Source organism: Dasypus novemcinctus, chromosome 18 (genome assembly GCF_030445035.2).
Source record: "Dasypus novemcinctus isolate mDasNov1 chromosome 18, mDasNov1.1.hap2, whole genome shotgun sequence".
Classification (NCBI taxonomy): Eukaryota; Metazoa; Chordata; class Mammalia; order Cingulata; family Dasypodidae; genus Dasypus; species Dasypus novemcinctus.
In genome coordinates, this window is record NC_080690.1 from 79793557 (window position 1) to 79818802 (window position 25246).

General features: G+C 45.7%; 1 protein-coding gene and 1 pseudogene across 1 annotated transcript; one reads left to right on the top strand and one right to left on the bottom strand.

Annotated features, from left to right (window-relative positions):
* Nucleotides 1–1431: 1431 nt before the first annotated feature.
* LOC101412699 (NACHT, LRR and PYD domains-containing protein 7) lies at nt 1432–23679 on the bottom strand. The gene is given in 14 exon segments (XM_058279173.1): nt 1432–1564; nt 4474–4644; nt 7530–7697; nt 9667–9837; nt 10164–10334; nt 12581–12745; nt 15693–15806; nt 16188–17772; nt 18630–18704; nt 22898–22973; nt 22976–23088; nt 23091–23165; nt 23476–23633; nt 23675–23679. Coding segments are annotated over 14 exon segments (3180 nt in total).
* LOC139436927 (MARCKS-related protein-like) lies at nt 2024–3011 on the top strand (annotated as a pseudogene).
* Nucleotides 23680–25246: the final 1567 nt, after the last annotated feature.

Consider the following 25246-nt stretch of genomic DNA (forward strand, 5'->3'; position numbering starts at 1 on the left):
AGGGGAAATGGAAAGGACAAATGAGTTTATATGGTTATGAGTCTCCAAAAAGAGCTGGGAGGTTATCAGAGGGGTTGCCCTTATGCACACCTCAGCAGAGTCCCAGAGACAGATAAAGTAGATACAACCCCAGGTACTGCTTCTTCTGAGGGCTACAGAGACCCACAGGTTCTATGGTCATGGCAGATGGAGTTCAGTGCCATGTCAGTTGGCCCTATTTTGGAGTTTGTGTTTCTTTGTGATGGAGCTGGACTCAGATGTGATTTTTGTCCACAAGTCCCTCCTGTTAATTTTACTGGAACTGTAGTTGGTGCTGGGGTATAACGTATACCCAGGGGACCTGAATCTCTGGACCGTCCATGTGATAGCCAGGCCCTGAGCCTCAAAAGACTTGCAACTCCTACACTCTGGCTTATTGGACTTACCCCACTCAGCTAACATGGAGGTGAAGTCAACCACCACACCAGGGAGCCAAGAGTGCCTACAACTGACAACAGGAGAATTGCATCCAGCATCCACGTGGAATGTAAGCCCCCTCTTGATATAGATGTGGAGTGGACACAACCATTCTAAGGTCCACAGGATGGAGGAATAGAGTATGGATTAGAGTGGACTTACGGATTAGAGTGGACTTACTGATATTCTATTCATGAACTATAGTGATTAGTAATCGAAGAAAATGTGGCATTGGTGTGGAGAAAGTGGCCATGGTAGCTGCTGGGGGTAGGGAGAGGGAGGAAGAGATGTGATGTGGGGGCATTTTTGGGGGTTGGAGTTGTCCTGGGTGGTGCTTCAGGGACGGTTACCGGGCATTGTATGTCCTCCCATGGCCCACTGGGTGGACTGTGGGAGAGTGTGGGCTATGGTGTGGACCACTGACCATGAGGTGCAGCAGTGCTCAGAGATGTATTCACCATATGCAATCAATGTCTCATGATGATGGAGGAGGCTGTTGTTATGGGGGGAGGAGTGTTTAATGTAACATTATGTTTAATGTAACATAATGTTTAATGAAACATTAAAAAATTAAAGACAAAAATAAAAATATTGATCCTGTAGATTCAGGCAACTATTAAACTAGGCTGAAAAAAATCTGAGCTGGGACAAGACAAAGAAATAGGAAGCCTGTGATCCTCTCAGTAACACCAAGAAAAGTTATTTTAAGTTTGCTCTTGGGAGGAGTACATATAAGTACAACTTCACTCAAAGTGCATTAATTTTCATTTTATTACCCTTGTGAGAAACTAACAGAAGTGGGGACAGAACTGTACAGAATTTACTATAAACCCAAGAAAAAAAAAAAACTAAGTTCTACCTTGACATCTAATCCAGTGATTGGCATTTGATTGTCTCTTCATTAGTGAGAAGTCTTTGAGGCCAGATCTTCCCTCCTTCTGGAGGATCAACTAGTAGAAAATTATCTCTGGGTATTCAAGAAAGGAAGTCACAACATGAGGGTCTGTTTGTCTTGGCATCATTACAATCAATTGTCAGTTCTGGATTGCTTTCCTTCACTTCCTTTAACAGCTTCTGGATTTCCACACTAGATTGATCTATCTTCAGCCTGGAGATCAGAGAGAAGAAGTGATCCCTAGGCACCTATTTTTGCTGTTTCGAGCAATTCATTCTAAGCCAAAGTCTGTTTCAGGACACTTGTAGAAAATGTTTAAGGATTTGGACTGACAAAGTAGGGACCCATTTAAATGTTATAGAGAAAGCAGAAGTCAGATTAAAGTCAGAACACTGCAGTGATACCCAGCTGGCTTTTGCCAGTTCCATGATTACGTATTATCTGCGTGACCTCCAGTCTAATCCATCAGTATTAACACCATCTAGCCCTGGTGTTTGTCAATAGTCCTTCTGAAGTCTATTCTTCCTGACGATTTCTCTGCACAGCGTGCTTTGTGTAGGTCACAGCTTCTACCAGCTAAAGATAGGAGAGGTATACAGCGCGTCCAAACCAGCCCACTAGGTTACTATTTCAGGAAATTTGGCTAGAGATATTAGATAGCCACCAGGGTTAATGACAGAAAGTGCGACATCCAACTCTGATTGGAAGTAGGGTGGGGGCATTCCAGCGCGGAGCGGAGCGGTGACGGGCGCTGCCAGCGGCTTGGGCGCTGAGCCGGGGTGCAGCTCAGACGGGAGGCCCCCGGCACCCCGCCCCCCCCCCCAGACGGGAGGCCCCCGGCACCCCGCCCCCCCCCCCAGACGGGAGGCCCCCGGCACCCCGCCCCCCCCCAGACGGGAGGCCCCCGGCACCCCGCCCCCCCCCCAGACGGGAGGCCCCCGGCACCCCGCCCCCCCCCAGACGGGAGGCCCCCGGCACCCCTCCACCCGCCCGGCCGACCCCGCCGAACCATCCCCTGTGGCGCGAGCCCGGGGCGGCTCCGGGCGCCCCCCAGCAGACCCCCAGCCTGGGCAGCCAGAGCGCCAAGGCTCCCCGGGGCCCCGTGAACGCCGAGGAGGCAGCCGGCACCTCCCCCGCCAAGGCCAGCGCACAGGAGAGCGCCCACGTGAAAAGCAATGGAGACTCATCCCCCAAGGGTGAAGGGGAGTCGCCCCCTGTGAAGGGAACATATGAGGCAGCCGGGGCCACTGCGATGCCATCGATCCAGCACCCCCCAGCCAGGGCGCCGAGGCCAAGGCGGAGGCTCCCCCCAAGGAGACCCCCAAGAAAAAGAAGAAATTCTCTTTCAAGAAGCCTTTCAAATTGAGCGGCCTGTCCTTCAAGGGAAATCGGAAGGAGGGTGGGGGTGATTCCTCTGCCTCCTCACCCAGAGGAAGAGCAGGAGCAGGGGGAGATGGGCGTCTGCAGCGACGAAGGCGCTGCCCAGGAGGGGAAGGCTGTTGCTACCCCTGAGAGCCAGGAGCCCCACAAGGGGGCAGAGGCTAGTCCAGCCTCCAAGGGAGGAGACACAGAAGAAGAGGCAGGGCCCCAGGCTGCAGAGCCCTCCACTCCCTCGGCGCTGGAGAGTGTCCCTACACCTGCAAGCGAGCAGAATGAGTAGCTGGGTTGGGGGCAGGTGGGTGATCTCCAAGCTGCAAAAACTGTGCTGTCCTTGTGAGGTCACTGCCTGGACCTGGTGCCCTGGCTGCCTTCCTGTGCCCAGAAAGGAAGGGGCTGTTGCCTCTTCCCAGCCACGTTCCCTCTCCTCTCCCTCCTGTGCATTCTCCCATCATCCATCTGGTCTTCCTCTGGAGGCCAGTTGGAGATGGTGCTTTGCAATTCCCCAAGTTAGGTTAGTGAGGTGAAATGTTCCTGCCCCTGTCCCTACCTCCTTTCCTGGCCCCACCCAGGAAGCAGTTGCTGGTTTTCTTCCCTGATTCTTTTCTACGTAGGTTTTGTTTACCCTGCTCCCCAAATCCCTGAGCCAGAAGTGGGGTGCCTGCACTCCCAAACCCTAAATGTCCAGCCTTTCTCCCTGTTGAGTTTTAGTCTCTTGTGCTGTGCCTAGTGGCCGCTGCGCTGGGGAGGACACTGCCCCTGTCTAGATTTTTAGAAATGTCTTAGTACTCAAGTTCAAACCTCCAGCTTGTGAATCAACTGTGTCTTTTTGACTTGGTAAGCAAGTATTAGGCTTTGGGCGTGGGAGGGGAGGTCTCTAATGTGAAACAACCTCGTTTGTTTTTTTCTCCCCGTTGTAAATAACTTTTAATGGCCAAGCCCCAGATTTGTAAATTTTTTTCCTAACTGCTAAAACCATTCTCTTCCATCTGGTTTTTACTGTAACATTTGGAAAAAGAATAAATGTTTTCCCTTAAAAAAAAAAAAAAAAGTAGGGTGAGTAGAGAAGGGGTCAGACACCAAGGAAGAGACAATGAAAATAAATCCAAAATGTGAGATAAAAACAGGGGTAGATTAGTCACCATTTTGTTTGTTTGATAGGTCTTGGTACCACAAACAGAAGCATGACAATGTCAAGCCAGTTTGTATCATATTTACAACCAAAATACCTTGGACTAAGTCTCAGTCTCAAGAAACTCCAAGTATTCCATTCTTGAGCAAATAGGATAGTGAGCTTTTCCACAAGTGTTTGAAGTTAGGATTTTTTGTGGGGGTGGAAAGATTACAGAACATGGCTCACTACCAACCCTCTACCATAATCCTTACAGGGGAAAAAAAGTAAAAGCAGAACAGTGTATAACACACTAAAACAGGGATCTATAAACTATGGTCCACAGGTCAAGCCAAGACCTTAGTTCCTGTTTCTGGGATCTCCAGAGCTACCTAAGTATTCTCTTTAAGATGTGAGGATGGTATAGACACCCTGTCCTATAGGATGGTTTAACCCATCAGTATACCCCATTGTCAGGCATCTGGAGAATTGAGAGGGAATATGAAAATACAGGAGCACTTTGGAGAAGTCCCTAAGCTAGGAGAAGGATGCTATCAACAGACATGAAATATGCTCCCTGCAGCAAAGTACTCTCTTCATGGGAGATTCACCATATGAAACAGAAAGGCCATACCTGAGTGTCTTTAGGGGACCATTCTTTTGTTTTAGAGCCTCAAAGAGCACTGTTACTCCACTCTGCCCCAAGATATTCTGGCCCAGGTCCAGAGTTTCCAGGCTCTGATTGCTGATGAGAGCGGAAGCAAAGTCCTGGCAATAATAAGGCGTGATGGAGCAGCCCCAGAGCCTGTGGAGAAGTAGTACATAAGCCACTCATTCATCGGCAAGTTGTTATTGATAACTTACCATGTTTCTGGGACACATTTACTTGCTGGAGATCCAGGAGTGACGAAGTAGTGGGGGTGGGGGAAGGGTAGGGGGAATAGTCCTTGTCCTCATGGAGTTTATTTTAGTGACAGCAGACAATGAGGCATGTTGTATTGAAGTTGGCGATCAATGGATCTATGTTAAAACGAACAGGGTAAGGGGGAGTTCACCTTGGAGGTACTAGGAGCATCCACAGTAGTTAGGAAAGATAGGGGAAGGGAACGAATCTAAAGAAATGAGGGGTGGGAACCATTATGGTAATTGGAGGAGAGTTATTCAGGCAGAGAAAAATTACTGCCCCCAGAAAGATGGCAAGGAAGCTAGTAAGGCTGAGAGATCAAGGAGGAAAACAGAGTTAGTTCATAACAAGAAGACCACATATGGTCATGTATGATATTCTAAAATCCTTCACTTTACCTGTAATGAGATAGGAGCTTTTGACTCTTTTGAACTAGAAGTGCCAAGATCCAACTTACAACTTGAAAGATCCCCCTGGCTTATGGGTTATGAAACTGCAGAAAATCAAGGACTGAAGCCAGTTCAGAGATCATACAACAATCTATAAGGGTGTTAGTAGCTCAGATCATGGTGTTGGTTGTGGAAGAGTAGGTTGTCAGATGCCGAGGTGCCTCAAGCGCCACTGATGGTTTGAATATGAGGTGGGAAAAGAAAGAGCAAAGGATCAGAAGGAATCCTGAGAGTCAGTGCAAAGGACTGGATTGCTTGGTTAGACCTCATTACAGAGTCAAGTTAATCATACTCAGTAATGTCATTGCCTCCATTCCTTACCTTCTTCTCCCAAGGCCCCTTTAGAGCTAAAAGATGCTTTTTCTAGTGGAGGGCATGAGGAGGTGCTTCCTTAGGGTAGATACAGCTCATGTATAGCCTAGTGAGCTGAGCCAAGGCAACTGACTGCCAGTCATGTTCCCTGGAGTTCTGTACCATCTAATGTGGTATCTCCAGTCATCCTTCTCCTGCTGCCTCAAGCATGATGGCAGGTGGAGGTCCAGAGACCAGAGCATGCTCTCCTCTAAATATGAATTTAGACCAGGTGGCCAGGTAAACAAAGCATGGTATGTCTATAATAGACTTATTCAGCCATGAAGAACAAATTCCTGATCCATGCTACAAAGGAGGTGCGCCTTGAAGACATCATGCTAAGTGAAAGAAGCCAAACACAAAGGGCCACATATTATATAGTTCCATTTTATATGAAATATCTAGAGAAAGCACATTTGTAGAAAGAGAAAGCAGATTAGTTGTTGTCAGGTTACATGGCATTGTGACTACTGAATGCCACAGAACTGTATACTTTGAAATCAAGGTTATCGGAGTTTTACCTAAATTTTAGAAGTTTGTAGTTCCAGTGATGGGGGATTCTGTAATCAGTTTATAGTTACTACTAAAGAGGAGATGCTGATAGAACACTGAGGTCTCCAAACAATGAGGAAGAAAATAAATCATTCTCTTCCCCTCATAGTAACTAAGGTGAGAAGTAAAGCATTTGCAGGTAGCCCCGTATATGCCCGAGTGCCCCGGGCAGGAAGAAAAGCAAGAACAAAGACCTTGCGGTGGGAGAGAGTTGGGTGTGTTGTAGGAACTAAGAGGTCGGTTGAGTGGGGAGAAAAGCATGAGATAAAGCTAGAGAGATAAGGAGGGTCTTGCTTATGGAGAAAGTCTAGGGCTTGGTAGAGAATACGGAGACACATGCCTGTTACATAAAACTGTGCAGTGAGGCTGACAAGTTCAGAAAGGAATTCAACAAATGCTTTAGCAATGCTAGAATGACTCAGAAGAATCGCCTATTTCAGAAGGAAAAAATTCAATGTCAGAAATCACAGCTAACAAATAGCTCAGGCGGGATTTGATCCATGTTCTGAGGTCAAAGCACCTATTCAGCCATCATCTAGATGTGTACAAAGATGAATCCCAATCCTGCTTTGTTTGCTCAGCATTCTCTCCAGCTTTTAATACAGCCGTTCTCAAACTTGGCTAGGTTTTGGAATAATCATGTCTTTAAAAAAAATTCAAGCCTTAAGCAGTTACTTACCATTTTGCCACCTCCTTTTATCCCCTCACAACTACCAACCTATGTTTTATATCTATGGATTTGTCTATATCTGAGTATTTCATATGAATTGAATCATTTAATATAGATATAGCATTTCTTTACCAGGTGATTAAATGTTTTAGAACTAGATAGAAACAGTTGCACAACATCGTGAATGTATTGAATATCATTTAAAAACGGTTAATTTTATGTTACATATCACCCCAAAACTTACTGACAACTTCTCCATGCCCCAGATTTAGTCTGTCATGGGAAGCCTGACCACCAGGAATTCTAGAAGTTCCCCAGGGACACCCAAGACAAAAAGCAAGAGAACCTCTTGTTTCAGGGTATTTTATCACAGCAAGGTTAAAGGAGGAATGACCCAGATTCCCACCCCATTAGGGCTCTGGTTGTGAGGAAGTTTACATCCGTCAGACTCACTCGACCAAGGCTCAGAAGAGCCCGTTGGCCTGTTCATGGAGCCAGCACACCTCCTGAAACAATGTCCAGGCGGCAGCTCCCTGGTACTAGGCGAGGGCAGCAGGGCTGCTTCCTGGTCACTAGACCCCAGTGGGAGCAGTGTGCTCTTGAAGCCCACCACTCCCCGGAGTCAGCTCTATCTAGCTCCTGCTCCTCCTAAGCACCCAGTCACCTGCACTCAGTTTCTGAAGGGCCTCTCCTAAAACTGGACAAGGAGTGGTTCTACTGCAAAGAGCTGTTAATGCTTTCCAAGACACTTTAAAAGCACCCACCACAGGGATTTTAGGTTGCAGTTTGGCTCCTTCAAGGCCTCACAGAGAAACCACAATCCAGCAGCTATGGGATTGAGACCCAGGTCCAAGTGTGTTAGACTGGAGTTTCCTTGGAGAAGCTTCGCGAGGTGTTTGCAGCTGCATCTAGTTATGTTGCAAGACCACAACCTGCAGGACAATCACATGAAGTCTGTTATTCCTCTGTGGCTTAATCCTCTGAAGTGGGTGTTTATTTCTACTGAGGCACATATTGCCAGTAGGGTTAGAGAGAGCATGCAAATAGAACCATGATTAAATTGTTTCCACCCTGCTAGGTGGTGAGAGTTATGCTGGCATCATCTGCTGCCTTTTGTGGAAAAACAAAAGTCTAAGATACAGATTTTCCTACAGTGAAAGTATATCCTATAAATCAAGAGCTCAGACTCCAGGTTCACAGACCCATGACAATCTGAAAGCTCAATTTCTGCATAGTTGGGGCATTTCTATTCCCCCCTCCCTGTGTTTGACACTCTGTCCCACTCAAGTTCTAGATTTAAATAGGGCCAATAGAACCATGGCATGTCCTAACATCAACTATTCCCAATATCTGTTGTCTGCTTTTCTAACTTAAATGCTATAAATTCTCCTACAGGCTGGGACAGCTATAAAACCTCCTGGTTAGGAGGTCAGTCCCTACAAGAGGATGGTCACGTGGTACGTTTAGGCAGCTGAACCTGTTGCCAAACTCAGCAACCTGTGCCCCAAACATGGCCTAACAGTAGAGGCTGTGGGACCAAGGGGGTACCACCAAGACCACGTGGATGACGACCAGGCTGAAAGTTAGCCGGGTAACGCGAGGCCATGCCTCAAATTCCAAAGCCCTACATGTACCCAAGGAGGCTGGGGAGGGGACTGTTAAAACATTCTAAAAGCTGTCTTACGAAAATGGAAACTTGGCCAAACATGGACTTTAAATAATCCCCAACAACTCCGGTTTTTGACTAGGCTTCACAAGTGATCAAGGACTCTAAGTGGCTAAGCTTCAGTTTTTCTAACTAGTAAAACTGAAATAAAGTTACCTATTTCAAGCTTCTTAGGAGAAAACAAAACAATCCTGGCAAAATTTTGCACTTAACAAGCTTTGGCCACTTGTTGTATTTGTTCTGATGCTAAATCAATTCTAACTTACTGATGGCATCGCGTTCCACAGGAACTTACGTTCTGATGGATAGGCTTTAGGTAGGGATGCAATCTTTTCCTTTTCACTACGCACCACTAGAAGCTGAAAACTTAAGTTTTTTTTCCCTTTAGTCTTAAATTATTGGGATATGTCTGGATTAAAATATGTACTAGAATAAGATATTGGTAGTTTCTAGGACCAGCCAGAAGTTAACTGGCTCAAGAGCCCCAGAGAAATCAAAACCAAAAAGTTTCTGAGTAAGAATGAGTTTCTAGTCCTCTACAATCTCTTTAGAATTGCCCTAACTATGGGTCAGTTAGGGGCAGGAAGTCAATATTGGGCTCAGGCCCAATGAGCGAGGATCAGTGCACTACAGCCCGTGGGCCAAATCTGACCGGCATCTATTTTTGGTAAGTAAAGTTTCACTGGATACAGCCACGCTCATTCCCTCACACATCCACATGACAATGGCAGAGCTAAGTATGTACCACGGACCATGTAGCCCCTAAAGCCTAGAAGTATTTTTTATCTGGCATTTTAAAGAAGAAAGTTAACCAGCCCTTACTATATAACCCAGTCTATTCCCAATTCCAGGCAGAATTATGGCAGGTGACCATTAAGAACACAAAATCGGATCTGGGGGAATAGATGTGACTCAAGCAGCTGAACACCTGCTTCCCGGGTTTGGTTCCCGATTTGAAAAATAAACATGCAAACAAACGAAATCAGATCTGAGGACGAGTTACCTATCCCAAATGCCCATAGAAGGAAGAGGAAAGGAGGCAAACTCCTGCCCTGAAGGATGTACAGGTAACCTCTCTCCTTGTTTCTATCTCTTCTTTCCCTGTTCCCCACCAGGGCCTTACCAGTTGCGTTCAATATAGGTATTTAGAGCAATTAAGCTCTCGTATCTGTCCTACTTGAATCCAGTGTGGGCAAGTGTGTGTCCACACACCAAGGCAGCTCACAGGGACTTACACCAGCATCTGTAGCTTGCAGTCAGGGTAACTCAAGCCCTCGCACAGAAGTTTCACCCCTTCATCCCCGAGGTGGTTCTTGGCCAAGCACAGGTGTGTCAGCCTCTGGTTGACAACCAGGGCAGAGGAGAGATCCTTGCAGCAGGCTTCTGTGAGGCAGCAGTTCTCCAGCCTGCAAAAGCATGACACGAAGGCAAGACGGTGAGAACATTTCCAGAGTCCAGAGCTCTTGGCCGTCCCCAAAAGCTAGAGTCCTCTGCTACCTCCCCTCTTGCTGATTCCCCTCTCTCGAGTCCTTGCACACACAGCCCTGAAGGAACAGCAGGAAAAGGGCAGGATGCACCAGCCATCTGCCTGGGACCACCCCTGGGAGCCACGTCTACACAGGAGCTTCCACTGGGTCTCCCAGCACACTCCCAAGTCCAGGTGTTACCACCGCCCCTCCCTCCACAGCCAGATCTAAAACGGAGGCGCTCCACGGGAAGACGGGAGACTTACGACAGCCTCTGCAGGGAGCACTTTGGGTGGGTCAGAGTGGCACACAGCAACCGCACACCCTCCTCTGAGAGCTCACTGGATGTGAGGTTTAGGCACGTCAGGGACTGGTTGATTCTGAGGGTGGAGAAGAGATCAGCCCATTGCTGAGCGGTGCCTGAGCAGGACTCCAACCTGCAGGAGATACAGGGACAAGCCATTCTTAGGACACAGATGCTCTACCAGCTGACGTTTCCCTGAAGACTGAGTTTTCATCTCCCTCCATTCCAATACATATACAACTCTGGCCTGAATTATTGGAGAGCTAAATGCCTTCGATTCTCAAGAGGAAAAAAATACATATCTGTAATACTTATCATTGAAATTAACAACATGGCTTGTATTTTTCTCAAATGCCACTTTCATCGCAATCACTTTCTCTGCCTGAGTTTAATCTAACCCCGCTTAGATTTTAATAAGTTTTTTCCTTCTACAACTACAAAAGAAATTTCAGTCTCATAAATTAACATTAAAATTGAAAGTTGTTAGGGAACAGATGTGGCTCAAGTGGCTGAGCACCTGCTTCCCATGTATAAGGTCCCAAATTCAATCCCGGTACCCCGTAAAATAAAATAAAACTAGGGATTTGATACCTAAGAATTCAGGTCTAAAATTTAAGTGTTACAAGGTTACACTTAGAGAACTGGGACTAAGCCTGTTGATGGGAATATGAATTTGGTATGGCTATTTTGGAAAATATTCAGATAATCCAGCATATTGACTCTACAATCCAGCTACTCTTACCACAGACCCTCTCACAAGGCAGAGGTACTTTATAGGCTGTACTGGGGGACTCTGGGGCAAGCTTTGAGTCACGGCTATGTCTCATAAATAGAAGACCTTCATAACATGCCAGGCAATTAAAGGAGATCATCCACATATTGTGCCTGGAATGTGTGTCGCGTGGGTAAATTTGGAGCTCGTAAAATCAGCATCTTTCTTCCCTAAAAGCTTAAACATTAAATATCTACTTATGTAATCAGATTACAGGTAGAATATTAAGTGCCTCTCTCAAATCAAGTGGAATAAGATTCAGTATAACTATTTGTAATTTCGGAGCCTCAATTTACACACTGACAAACATTAGAATTTTAAAGTTTGGTTTTTCCCCCTAGTTAAAAGAACAGCCATATCAGAAATGAGTAAATTATCATTGATTGCATTTGTGCCTGGCCCCTGAGTAAAACAATTCACATCCCATGCTTAACTAAATTATCAAAACCCATCTTAAAAGGGAAGGCACAGGTCAAAACCAAACAGGGAAGCAGATGTGACTCCACTAATAGAGCATCTGCCTACCACATAGGAGGTCCAGGGTTCAAACCTAGGGCCTCCTGGCCCGTGTGGTGAGCTGGCCCACACGCAGTGCTGCTGCACAGAAGGAGAGCCTACCTCATGCAAGAAGAGTCACCCTGCGCGAAAAAGCACCACCCACCTAGGAGGGGTGCTGCACCCACGAGAGTACAGCAAATGGACACAAGAGAGCAGACAACAGGGTGGAGGAGTAAGGGGAGAGAAATAAAGGTAAAATCTTTAATAAAAAAAAAAAAAGAAATATCAGAGCAAGGACTTGACTCATTTTCAGTTCTCAAACACTATGCTTCTAGCCAATATTCTGCAGTTTCTACTGAGCTAAGAAAAAATGGCATCTTGAGTCCAGGGATAATTAGAGTACTCATCAGGAAAGCAAACTGAGCAGGGGCGTAGTGTGGATCTCTTTAAACCAGTGAGCTACTGGGAACAAGGCAACTGATGCTCCCACAGCGTCCCGAGTAGCAAGTCAAGGTCGATGCCTGCCCTGAATTACAAGTTAGAAAACCTGCAGCCCGAGATATCTTTTCCTAGACTAGAGAAGGCAATTCTGGGTGTTTCTTTGGATTCAGGGTTAGTTCAGTGCAAAAGAAAGCTGGCTGGGGGAAAGACTAGAGACTAAAACCCATCCAGGCCCTGTTTCAGATATGTGCTTCTATGCTTCACGGCACCACACATCCCAATCTCAAGGCTTGTTACAGAGAAACAGTAATCAAGACTAATGGAATAGAATTGAAGGCCCATAAAAAATTGAATATTCAGAAACCCACACCTTCACGGTCAATAGATTTGACAAGGTGGCCCATGCAATTCATCACAGAGTCCAATCTTTTCAACAAGTGGTACTGGGACAACTGGATATCCACAAGCAAAAGGAGGAAGTTGGACCTACCTCACACCATACAGAAGAAACTCAAAATGGTTGAGAGACAAATGTAAGGGGCAAGGCCTATAAAACTTAAATCTAGGTGTAAGTCGTATACATGCCCTTTTTCTAATTCACGCGGCAGCACTTGGTGGCTCAAGCATCCTCCTCGGGATACCGAGGATGCCAAGACCGTGAGAGCTACCTCAGGTACTGCAGGTTACACCCGGAGTGTTTCAGGGACTCGCACAGCAGCAGCAGTGGCTCGCCCTGGACACTGCCTTCCAGGATCAGGTGCGTCAGAGTCTTCTTACCAATCAGAGCCAGGCAGAAGTCCCGATAAGCATCAGCAGGGGAGACGTGTTTAATCCTAGGGGAGGAAAAAAGGACAGGGTTCCTTCTAGCTTAATCCTTGCATTGCAGGCAGGCATGTGTAAACAACATGCTGCAGTGCGCTTCAGACCTAGACACTATAAAAGCTTGTTTATCCGTTGTCGCAACCTTTTACCCAAGGGAAATAAACCACGTTTCATTTCAAACAATGGATTTTATTCTAAGCTTTTTTTTTCTTTCTATCTTGTTGTGTCATCACCTTTTTGGTGCGGTACACCTGTCTAGGAGAGGCAGTCTTGGGGGGGGGTGTTCTTTTTTTAAACCAGGAGGTCCCGGGAATTGAACCTGGGTCCTCATATGGCAAACAGGAGCTCAATTGCTTGAGCTACAGCTGCTTCCCTCTATGGCTTTTTGATAAAGGGGGAAAAGTGACTACCATTTTCCTTAAATCTTGAGGACAAAAAAAAAAACACATTTTACAGGAATTTAGAAAGACCCCTGCACTGAGGTTTAGAATCCTACTGCTAATGAAGAGACGGGTAAGGGAAAAGGTAAACCACAAAGATATTTACAGCTTTCGTAGGCTTTGGCTTACCCGAGTCTTTCATGGCAAGACTAGCTAGCAGTAACTTAGCTAATCAAGTTGTATTTATTCTAAGTCACCTTGAAGGCTTTTTACAGTCTATCATTTATATAAACAAACAATATTAAGTTCCAGGAACAGATTCAAAGTTTAGGTATTCAAGTTTCCCCTATGGAGAGGACTACATAGCAGAGAACTAGGAGTCAATGGGATCTTTGATCCAATAGTATGCAGGGAACTGAATTCTGCCAGCCACTGTGTGAACTTGAAGGAGGACCCCAAGCCTCAAATGAGGCTCACACCAGGCCAACAGCTTGATTACAGGATGGAGAGAGACCCTGGAGTGGAGAACCCTGAAGCGAAGCTGTGCCCAGACCCCTGACCCATAAACAGATAGATGTGCATGGTTTTAAGTCACTAAGTCTGGGGTGATTTCTTACACAGCAATAGCTAACAGATACAGCCACTATGTACTTCTGACTTTTGTCATGTTCAGGCAGACCTGTGGGGGCCAGGTCAGGTAAGTCTTTTCCAATGCCCAGTTACCAGGTATACCCAATCCTTCTTCCTTGCACAGACCTATAGCTGTAGAAGCCTAAACCTCCAGAGCCTTTTGACACATGCTTCTTCTGTCACTTTTACTGAACTGGTGGTTGGTGCTGGGGTTGGTGTATGCTCAGGAGACTTGAACCTCTGGACTGGCCATGTGCCAGTTGGGCCCTGAGCCTCAGCAGAGTTGCAGCTCCTACTCTCTGGTTCATTGAACTTACCCAGGTCAGCTAACAGGGAGGTGAAGATGGTCAACCACCACAACTGGGAACTGAGAGTGCCTACAACTGCAAGCAGGAGAATTGCATCCATCAGTCATGTGGGATCTAAGACCCCTCTCGATACAGAGATGCAGTGGAGGAATAAATATGGATTAGAGTGGTCTTACTGGTATTCTACTATGGAACTATCGTGACTAGTAATGGAAGAAACTGTAGCATTGAACTGGAAAAAGTGGCCATGGTAGTTGCTGAGGGCAGGGAGAGGAAAGAAAAGATGTGATGTGGGGGCATTTTCAGGACTTGGAGTTGTCTTTAATGATATTGCAGGGACAGATGCTGGACATTATAGATCCTGCCATAACCCACTGAATGGACCAGGGGAGAGTGTAAACTACAATGTAAACTACAGTCCATGTGGTGCAGTAGTGCTCCAAAACACATTTACCAAATCAATGAACGTGCCACAATAATGAAAGAGATTGTTGATGTGGGAGGATGGGGGGGGGGTTGGGGTGTGGGGTATGTGGGAACCTCTTATATTTAATGTAACTTTTTGTGATCTATGTATCTTCAAAAAATAATAAAAAGACTAAACCTCCTCTCATTGTCCCACTGACATGGTTCATTGTAAATGGTCATCTATCCAAGGAAGGGATTAAGTCTTATTCCTAGTGAACCTGCCATACCAAGAATGTTATTTAACTGTCTAGCACTTGATCAGTGATAACTAGGTAGAGGCACTGTGCTAAAAACTTGTCCTATGATATAAGCACAATTTATTAAGCTTGATCTGGACTCTAATCTGGGCCCAAGTATTTGACACTGAGCAAGTTACTTAAGCATCTTGTGGGTTTTTATGTACACATGAGAAACTGATGCTACAAAGCCCATATTCTCCCACTGACTGTATTGAGAACTTATATTAACTTCCTAGGGTTGCTGTAACAGGCTGCTGCAAACTTGTTGGTTTAAACCATAGACATTTGTCTGGAGGCTAGAAGTCTGAAATCGAGGTGTCAGCAAGCCCTGTTCCCTTGGAGGGATCTAAGAAGGAATCCTTCTTTGCTTATTCTAGCTTCTGGTGGCCAGTGATCCCCAGGACTCTTTGGCTTGTAGCTACATCACTCCAATCTCTGCCACCAACCTCACATGGCCAATTTCCCTGGGTGTGTCTCCAAATTCCCCTTCTTATAAGGCCAGTCATTGGATTTAGGGGGCCTCCATAATCCAAGAGGACCTCACCTTGACTATATCTGCAAAGACCCTCTATTTCCAAATATAGGAAATAACACGTGCAGATACCAGGTAGTCATGAATTTTGGAGATGCTATTCAACCCTCTATACTCATCTACTAAAATTCTTAGAAATGGATAGACTAAATGGCATGCTAAGACTTACCCTAACCAAATATGCCCACAGCAGAGTGACAACATCCAAACTCTACCAAATGTCATAAAAATGATATAACTGTTCTCCCACTACACAGATGAGGGTAGGAACCATTTTATCTTTATACCAGGTATCTGGTATACTTCAGTCTGTCCAGGCATTCAGGTTTTATCTAGTATTATGCATGCAAGAAGCTTGGCCATACCAAGGATATCCCATCCCAGAAGTAGCTTCTACTTACACCACTTTCTGGAGATTACAGGTGCCTTGGACAATTTGTGCACAAAGTATCCTCACCGAGGAGTCACTGAGGAAGCTTTGACTTACTTCCAGAAAGCTCAGGTTCCTGTTTGAGCTAAACACACAACAGAACTCCATCCAGAGATGAAGAGAGTGATGATCATTCTGGGACCTGCAAGAAAGACAGGAGATGACCTACTAATTGAATGGGGAAATGGTAACAAGTATCATCATGGAGGGAAAAGTACATGAAACGGTGTAAGTATCTATAGACGCCCTACAACCCAGTCCCCACGTTAAAACAAGGGGCTGGTTCCAAAGCCCCATCCTAGGCACACCATGCTTCACTCTTTGAGTGGGAAGCAGGCAGGAAGTCCAGCAAGAGAGAAACCTGACCCAAAGCTACAGAGGACAGGAGAGATTCTGAATTTTTCCCAATGAAATGGGACACAAGGCTGCAGATGAGAGAGCCAAGAAAGTAAAAAGGAATTCTTACCTCTCAGCCTGAGAGTGCAATTCTGATGTAGAGTCATTCTCCAGAAATATTCCTTTTTCTACCTGCAGTGAGATTTTCTGTAAGTTTTGACAATGCTTGAGACAGAATGAAGAGTACAACATTTCAGATGTATTTATCAAGTGAAAAGACATTTCTTTGAAGTGGCCCACAACATCCTTCACAAACTCCTCTTCCTGAGATTCATAAAGACAGTAAAATAATTCCTTCATGCCCATCATAGAAGAGAAGGGTTTATTCTCATTATACTTTGCTGTGCATCTCAGCAATTGTCGTTTGACCTCCACTGAGATCTGGCAGCCAAAAGTCGTCTCCAGCTCCTTGACTCTCTCTTCGTTGAAGAGGCCAAATAAGAAGTACCCCACTTGGGTCAGGCTGGGGTTCTTTAGTCTTTCCTCCTTGGAAAGCAGTTCCTCCACATCCCAGAGATCCCACCGGCTGCTGTCCCTGTCTTCCTCTTCGCCCCCCAGAAGGTAGAACATGGCAGCGAGAAACTGCTGGACGCTGAGGTGGGCAAAGCAGTAGGCGCCTTCACAGTCTCTGTCCCTCAGGAGGATGCTCTTGTCCAGGAAGAGGCCGAGCTCACTCTCCTCTAGCCCGAGCCTCCTGAGGTCCTCGCCGTCGAACGTGGATGTCCGTGCCCAAATGCCCTGGACAGCCAGGAGACACAGGGCCTTCATGGGGGCTTGGAGGCGCTCAGTGGGGCGGGCGCCGGGCATGGGCGTGAACTGGCTGCACAGGAAACGCAGGAAGAGCGAGGTGGTGGTCTGGCAGGTCAGGGTGGGGTCCTGCCCCTTCAACATCTGCAGCTTCAGGCAAGAGCAGATGATCCAGCACACCGGGGGCGCCGCGCCCAGGCCGAACAAGGCTGCGTTGCTCCTGGCGGCGGCCAGCGCGCGCAGGGCTCCGGCCTCGTCTTCAAAGTGCTTCAAGAAATACTCCTCCCTGTCCGACTCCGAGAAGCCCTCCACCTCCAGGACGACCGGCTGCTCCACCAAGAGCCGGAGCTCCCTCAGCGCCCAGGGCCGCGTGGTGACCAGCAGGGTGGCCTTGGGGCACATCTTCCTTTTCAGCAAGCTGCCCAGGAGGATGGGCACCGGCTTCTGTGTCCTCCAGTCGCCGCACAGGTCGTGAATAAGCGCCCCAGGGGGGACTCTCAGCTCATCGAAGCCGTCAACAACGAACAGCACTTTCTGTGGCTGCGCCAGGACGTCCACGATGGCCTCCGGCAGGGCAGGCCAGCCCTGGAGGACGAGCTCAGCAAAAGTGCACGGCCCCACGCGGTTGAGCCGTCGGCAGCAGAGGTAGAAAGCGTAGCGGAACGTCTGCCCGAGTTCATCCTCGGTCCAGTCCAACATCAGCTTCTTGGCCAGCGTGGTTTTCCCAACACCAGCAGCCCCTTGGAGCACCAGTGTGTGTGACGTTAGCTCTACAGGTGCTTTGGGATTAAAGAATGGTACGAACGGGATGACGTTGTAGTGAAAATTTTCGCTGTCTGCTGGGCAAAATTTATTCTTCCAGAGGGAAGAAATAACTTCTACCATGTTTCTATCACTCTCCTTTTTGCCTGGAGGGAAAAATAGAAGTAGAAATGTAAAAAACCATACTTAGAATCTCTGGACTGACCATGTAATAGCCAGGCCCTGAGCCTCAACAGACTTCAGCTCCTACACTCTGATTTATTGGACTTACCCCACTCAGCTAACATGGAGTTGAAGAATGTCAACCACCACACCATGGAGCCTAGAGTGCCTACAACTGAAAGCAGGAGGATTGCATCCAGCATCCATGTGGAATGTAAGCCTCCTCTTGATATAGATGTGGAGTGGACACAACCATTCCAAGGTCCACAGGATGGAGGAATAGAATATGGATTAGAGTGGACTTACTGATATTCTATTCATGAACTATTGTGATTGGTAATCGAAGAAAATGTGGCATTGGTGTGAAAAAAGTGGCCATGGTGGCTGCTGGGGGTGGGAGTAGGAGGACAAGATGAGAAGTGGAGCCATTTTCGGGACTTGGAGTTGTCCTGGGTGGTGCTGCAGGGACAGTTACTGGACACTGTATGTCCTCCCATGGCCCCTGGGTGGAACGTGGAAGAGTGTGGGCTATGATGTGGACCATTGACCATGAGGTGCAGCAGTGCTCAGAGATGTATTCCCCAAATGCAATGAATGTCTCATGATGGAGGAGATTGTTGTTAAGGGGGGAGGAGTGGGGTGAGAGGGGTGGGGGGTATATGGGGACCTCATATTTTTTTAATGTAATAAAAAAATAAAGACAAAAAACAAAAAAATAATCATACTTAGTTGACAAATTCACCAGTTAAAGTACTAGAAGTGAGGAATCACCAAGAAGAGGTGCTTTTCACTGCATTCCTCCAAACACTAAACTTATGCCCAAAAGATAGTATTTACCAACCTGGCTTTTCTACCTCCAAGTCTTCTTCTGCTTCTCCCAGCTTTGGGTCATCCATTGTTTTCACCTGTATACACTCTAAAAGACAGTGTAGATATAAGGGTGATACACGTTATCTGTATCTTTTAGATCAGACCTTATGGATAAGGTTCTAAATACTCTTGAGTCTATTTTATTTGTATTATGGTAAGAGACATAAAATTTAACATTTTGACATTTACAGTTCAATGGCATTGTTATTCACAGAATTGTACAGCCATTACCACTATCTAGTCCCAGAACCATTTATCCCCACCTCAAAAGGAAATTCAGCGTTAAGCAGTCATTCACCATTCTCCCTTCTCCCCAGTCCCTGCCAACTACTAATTTTCTGTCTTTATGGATTTCCCTATTCTGGGTATTTTATGTAAGTAAAATCATATTTTGTGCCTGGCTTCATTCGCTCAGCATAATTTGAGCTACGTGCTTCTACTCTGAATTGCCAAAACACTCAAGCAAATTAATTAGAAGTTATCACAATTTAGTCTGCTTTTGTGTCTACTACTGGGATGGAACATAAGCTCTAGTGGAGTAGGAAACATTTCCCTCAACCTCATAATCAGAGGTCAAACTTTATATGAAAGAGCCAAATGATTGTTTAGGATCTATACATCTTAAGATCTGTTATAAACTACTCAACACTGCCATTGCAGCCTGAAAGTGGCCAAAGACAATCTAAACATTTCATTGTGTTTCACTGAAAGCTTACAGAAACGAACAGTGGGCTGATGTTTAGCCCATGACCCATATCTACCACATTAGAGAAGCTCAAGTGTTTGATGGTAAGGCAGCTGATTGAAATAGCACCAGTAATGGAGAAGGGAATAAAACCCTTATAGGCCAGTGGCTCACCTGAAGGCAGTTTGCCCCCCCCACCCCAGGGGTGGTAGTATTTGGCAGTGTCTGGAGGCATTTTTGATTGACCCAACTGTGGAGAAGGGGTATTGCTGCTCCTGGATAGGGGCCAGGGACCCTACTAAACACCCGACAATCACAGGACAACATCCCCCAGAGAATTATCTACTCCAAAATGGCAGCGTCAAGTTTGAGAAGCCCTGCTGTAGATTACCAACAGAGTCATCGAGTTAGTCACTCCCACTCATAGTTGCCCATTCTTTAGTCTTTGAAATGGGGTCCACCTCACCTAGGCATCTGAAATCCTAACATGGAGCACAACCTTGATATAATATATTCTTAGACTTCAGGAGGTTGACTCTTATAAGTCTCCTGGTTTAAGAAAAGCCATCCTCCACGATGCATTACAGATACTGTAACCAATGGAAGCAGTAAAAAGGCAGTAACGTTAGCCCGGGATGGGGAAGCAGGTCACCATCACTTATCACTCCAGCATCTGATGATGTGGACACAAACCCAGTTCTCCTTTATCTGCATGCTCCTTTTTCTCCTGCAGGTGTGCATCTAGTGCTTTTGAGGACCACGTATTCTCTGAAGGAGTGGAATTGGGCTTGTCACAGCAGTATTACTGAAATATATACCAGGATGATAAAGAGGCTTCAAGGTGGCCTGAATTCAGCCTTCTGGTTCCAACTGTTAAGCTCCTACTACCCTAGCATGATAGTCATGATGTGGTAAGCCACAGGTTCAGGGCTACAAGGTGATTGACTTTGTGAATTCCTTCTTTCCACAAACAATTCAAAGAAGCTTCTTTCAGAAGTTCACATGCATATTCCTGCTTCTACCCAGGGAGAGAACAAGAGGCCTCATGGGTTAATTTTTGTTTTTATTTTTAAGAAGTGGTGTAGTCAAATGCGATGAATGTCCCACAATGAAAGAGGTCGTTGAAGTGGGAGGAGTGGGGTAAGGGGGGTGAGAAGTATATATGGGGATCCCATTTTTTTTAATGTAACATAAAAAAAATAAAGAGGGGGAAAAAAGTCAATAGCAAAAAAAAAAAAGTCAAGTCTATTTAGAAAAAATATACTTTCAGATGTTTCAGATTAAGTGCCCATTGGAACACAGAGCTCAATGATAACTGAACTATGATAGTGAGGCAGACAGTTTCAGATTGTTCATTCAGTTTTCAGTCTGTATAAGGCACAATCAATGAAAACAATATTTTTATTAAATCATTGAAATATTTTCACACTAGTGGAAAATAAACCTCATTGTTCAGGCTCTGCTAAAAATATACCAGTAAAGTCTTCTGCACGTAAAGTATAGGCTTATAAGAAGAAAAATGAAACAAAAGTTTAACTTTTAATAAGACGTTTGCCAAGAAGCCACATTTTTAAATAAAATCACTTTCAAGAAAAAAAAAGTGGTGTAGGATTCCCTATGTTAGCCGTTAAGATTCAGAGGTACTAGTTACATTCGCAGCGCTGTGCTATCCCCACCACCATTCATCACCAAGAATTCCATCACCCCAAAGAGAAACTACATAAACAACAGTTCCCCTTCCCCTATCTCCAACCCCTCTGATCTACTTTGCCTCTATGAATTTGCTTATTCTAGATATTTCATAAGTAGAATTGGGCAATATCTGTCCTTTTGAAGAGAGGAAGAAATGGACTTAGAAGGGAGGAAAATTACATGGTCAGTTTTTGACAGAAGAATTGAAGTTACTATGGGACTCAGAAGATATACACAAAAGGGAAATGATAAAGTATTCTGAGATTTAGGGGGAAATGCAGGCTGGGATATTCCCTGCTGGGGAGGCATGAGCATAATTCAAACTTTAAGAGGTATCAACCAGGACAAGTAGGATGTGAAAACAGTCCACTGGGATCTAATTTTGAAGAGTAGGCAAAAGAACATGAGCACTTAAAGAATTAGTCCTACAGAAAGAGAATGAAGGCAAGGCAGTTGAAACCAGAAATAGGTATTAAAATATGGAGTGGGCAGCCGATACTGAATATCTGTTCAAAAGTAGCTCGTGGACCCTGAGGTTTACTTTCCATTTTCATGAAGATTTGATCATCCTTGAGATTTCTGCTGGAGCACGACTCTATCACCAGTAGCACTGGGTTTAAAAGAGACAGTGAGCCAAGTAGAGCTATTTTAGAGAACTGTGGGAAATTTAGATGAGAAAGGATACATGGAACTATTTCTCAGCCTCACCACATTAGAATCCCCTGGAAAGCCTTATGCTTTCTATGTAACCTCTAATCCAAAACCTCTTTAAATTAAAAGAGTCACTTGAACAGCTGTTTTAGAAGGCCTAAGCGTGGTTAGGTCAATAAACGGCGGACAAGCCTCACAAGTTTACTCTAACAAGTGCATGGACCATGATCATCTGCTGGAAAACGCTAATGAAACCACATATGAACATAGACTTTATTTTGATAACTTCAGTTATCACATGGAATAAAAGGAATCGATGTACTTGAATCAAATGCAGGGTAATTAATGGAGAGTAACTCAGCAAAATTATATACATCTGGGGTTCTTAAAGCTGCTTAAATCTATACGCTGTCTTATTTCTTTATAGAAACTACAAAGCGAAAAGTCAATAATCTTGATGAAAATTAGGTCAACTAATTAGGAATAAGAGGTTTTCCTATAGGTGGACTGTAGGTTCCTGGGTTTTAAAGACTCTTAAACCCTAAATTCACCACCAATAAGACCTTGATATTAAAGACAATTCCCAGGGAGCATCGACCACGTCAGAACTGCGCTGATAGGAGCACTGCAGTATCTTTAAGAGTTCTCTACGCAGGGGCACAAGCAACCCAGTTTGAAACCCACTGCTTGGCTCACAGGCCGTATCCTATGCACCGCCTGCGTGTAAAACAAGAGTTTAGAACAGTCGCGCCCACTTATTTACCATCACCTGTGGCTGCCCTCGTGCTAGAACAGCAGGGGTGAGCGGTGGAGACAGAAAATGTGTGGCCCGAAAAGCCTAAAATATAGCTAGCCCTTTACAGCTAGCCTTTTCTTAACTCCTGCTTAGAAGAAAAGGCCGACTTAAACTTTTAACATGACAGAATTGGGTGAATTTATTCTACATGGGAAAGCAACTGGTAAAAGAGGCAGCCGATAAAAGTCGTGAGGACACATGAAATGCTAGTGTAGGTGGTAAGCGAGCCAACGGCACGAGAGGGGACAGAGCGGAGAGGTTAGGGTAGATGGAAAGTAGACTGGCAGTTCTTACCACTAACCTCTCAGTAGCTAGCATTTGTATTCAGGGCAGCGCTGTGATATTCCCAATGTTCCCAAAAACCCCGGGGACTTTCCTTCTTACAAATGCCCAGTGTGCACTGAGGTCTGCTTACCCGGGACTGGAGCCTCTGCTGGCTTAGACAATTCCGGGAGGTTCATCTTTTCCAAGGCATCCATGATCCACTCGTCCAGGAATCTGGGGAGTTGGTCAGAATCTCTGCCAGTTGCTTGCCTTTGGCCTCTTCCACCTCACCTCAGGGGTCTGCTGTAGCTCCTTTCAGGGGAAGGACCCTTAGTAGAGATCTGAGCTTAATTCGTGTGTGTTCAGCTGCCCCAGAAGGGGTTGCAGGTGAAACTCTGACTGTGGCGATGTCACTGTCCCTGGTGGGACACCTTAGGCTTGAGATTGAAGTGGGGAGAGGAACAGAAGGCAATTACTAAATCAGCATCTTTATGGGAAAGAGCAATCATCCAGGTGCCAGGAGCGGGCTGTTTTTACCCAAACTTGTGAGAAACCACCCAACAGCAGTAAAAATTATGTAGGCTGTTCTTTCCGCTTCCCAGCTTGACATAAACGGTTCATATCAATCAGCGAGGCCAGTTAGTCCTTGTCATTTACCAGGAGAATTTATGTCTGTGATTTATGAGGACTCTGGAGCTTAGGGCCCCGTGTCTCCCTGTGGTCTCTGACCATCATCGCCCGGGAACTTGTTAGAAATGCGGGTCCTCCCCCCAGCCCCTTCCAAATCAGAACCTTTGGGGATGGGCCCAGCAACCTGTTCTAACAATCCCTCCAGGTGACTGCGGTCAATGCTGAAGGATGAGGAGTTAAAGCCCAAGTTCGTAAAGCTGCCAAGTTGAGGCCAAGGTCATAGTCAAGGCAGCTTTACCCCATCACGGCGCTCTCAGCCACGGGCACACAGCCTCAAACAGCTGAAAACAAAAGCAAAGCTCAGGGATGACTCATAAAATGAAATAGACTGTGAAGTCCAAAGGGAGGGGGGACACAGCTAAGTAGAAGAACGATTATGCCAAGTGTTTCAATACACAATGGACTATAGACTGATTAGGAAGTATTTAACAAGAACGTTCATGCTAAAATGCTAAGTAGGAAGAAAAACAGTGAAGCTAGTTGTATGATTTCATTTATATAAAATGTAAACATAAAAGTAGAGCTATACTTGTAGTGCTTCAATTGAACAACAATGATCTTCAATAGGAAAGTACTAGAAGCACATACACCCCAATCTTCAGTGATTGTGTTCGAGTGTCAGTACCAGATAACTTTCGTCTTTACTCAGGGCTCTCTTAGATCAGCATACATTTGATTGTGAGGAAAAAAGACCGGGTCAATCAGGTCAGAGTCATCAGATGAGGAACACTTTTTTTTAATAATAAAATACAAATTTTTAAAACACAGTTCCAGGAGAGTGATGACCATACTGCTGTACAGAGAAATCTGGAGTGGTAGCAACTTGGAGACGCCTAAGCTTTTTTAGAAACCTGATTGAGAAAGTGAAAACTTGGAATCCAACTTTAAATGCCCTTAAGGACGAGAGGGATGGAATTCCTTGAAAAGCATACCTGTGGTAAGGAAAAAATTAAGTCTAATGGGATTTTAAATATATGGTCTTTAATTATAGTGACAGGGAAACGGACTTTGGCCCAGTGGTTAGGGCGTCCGTCTACCACATGGGAGGTCCACGGTTCAAACCCCAGGCCTCCTTGACCCGTGTGGAGCTGGCCATGCGCAGTGCTGATGTGCGCAAGGAGTGCCGTGCCGCGCAAGGGTGTCCCCCGCGTGGGGGAGCCCCACGCGCAAGGAGTGCGCCTGTGAGGAAGGCCGCCCAGCGTGAAAAGAAAGAGCAGCCTGCCCAGGAATGGCGCCGCCCACACTTCCCGTGCCGCTGACGACAACAGAAGCGGACAAAGAAACAAGACGCAGCAAATAGACACCAAGAACAGACAACCAGGGGAGGGGGGGAAATTAAATAAATAAATAAATCTTTAAAAAAAAAAAAAAAATTATAGTGACAGAACAAAATAAAGCACAATATGAAACTGGACATTAAGATACGCTGAAAGTCCATCTGGGTCCATTCATAGTGTTGGCTACAGATTGATACTTGCTTCCCACATAGAGCCAGCTGGGTTTAGCGCTGACACCGACTACGTATGCCCAGTCGCTAAACAAGCCCGCCAGGCTGCAGAGGGTTACACGGTGCAGAGTCTGCACATAGTGCCATTGGGCTGTGCGTTTTAAAGAGGCACAGGCAGCAAGTTTTGTTGTATCTTACCACTTTAAGTCTTATTAGAGCTGCATGGTGAAAAACAAGGCGAGTGCCCACGCCCAAGGGGAAACCCCGGGTAGCCGGCTCTTTGGGCTGCTCAGGGGATGGCACATAGCAATGAGGGAGATGAAATCCCAAACGAAGTCAGAGAAGGAAGCAAAACAGTTTGGT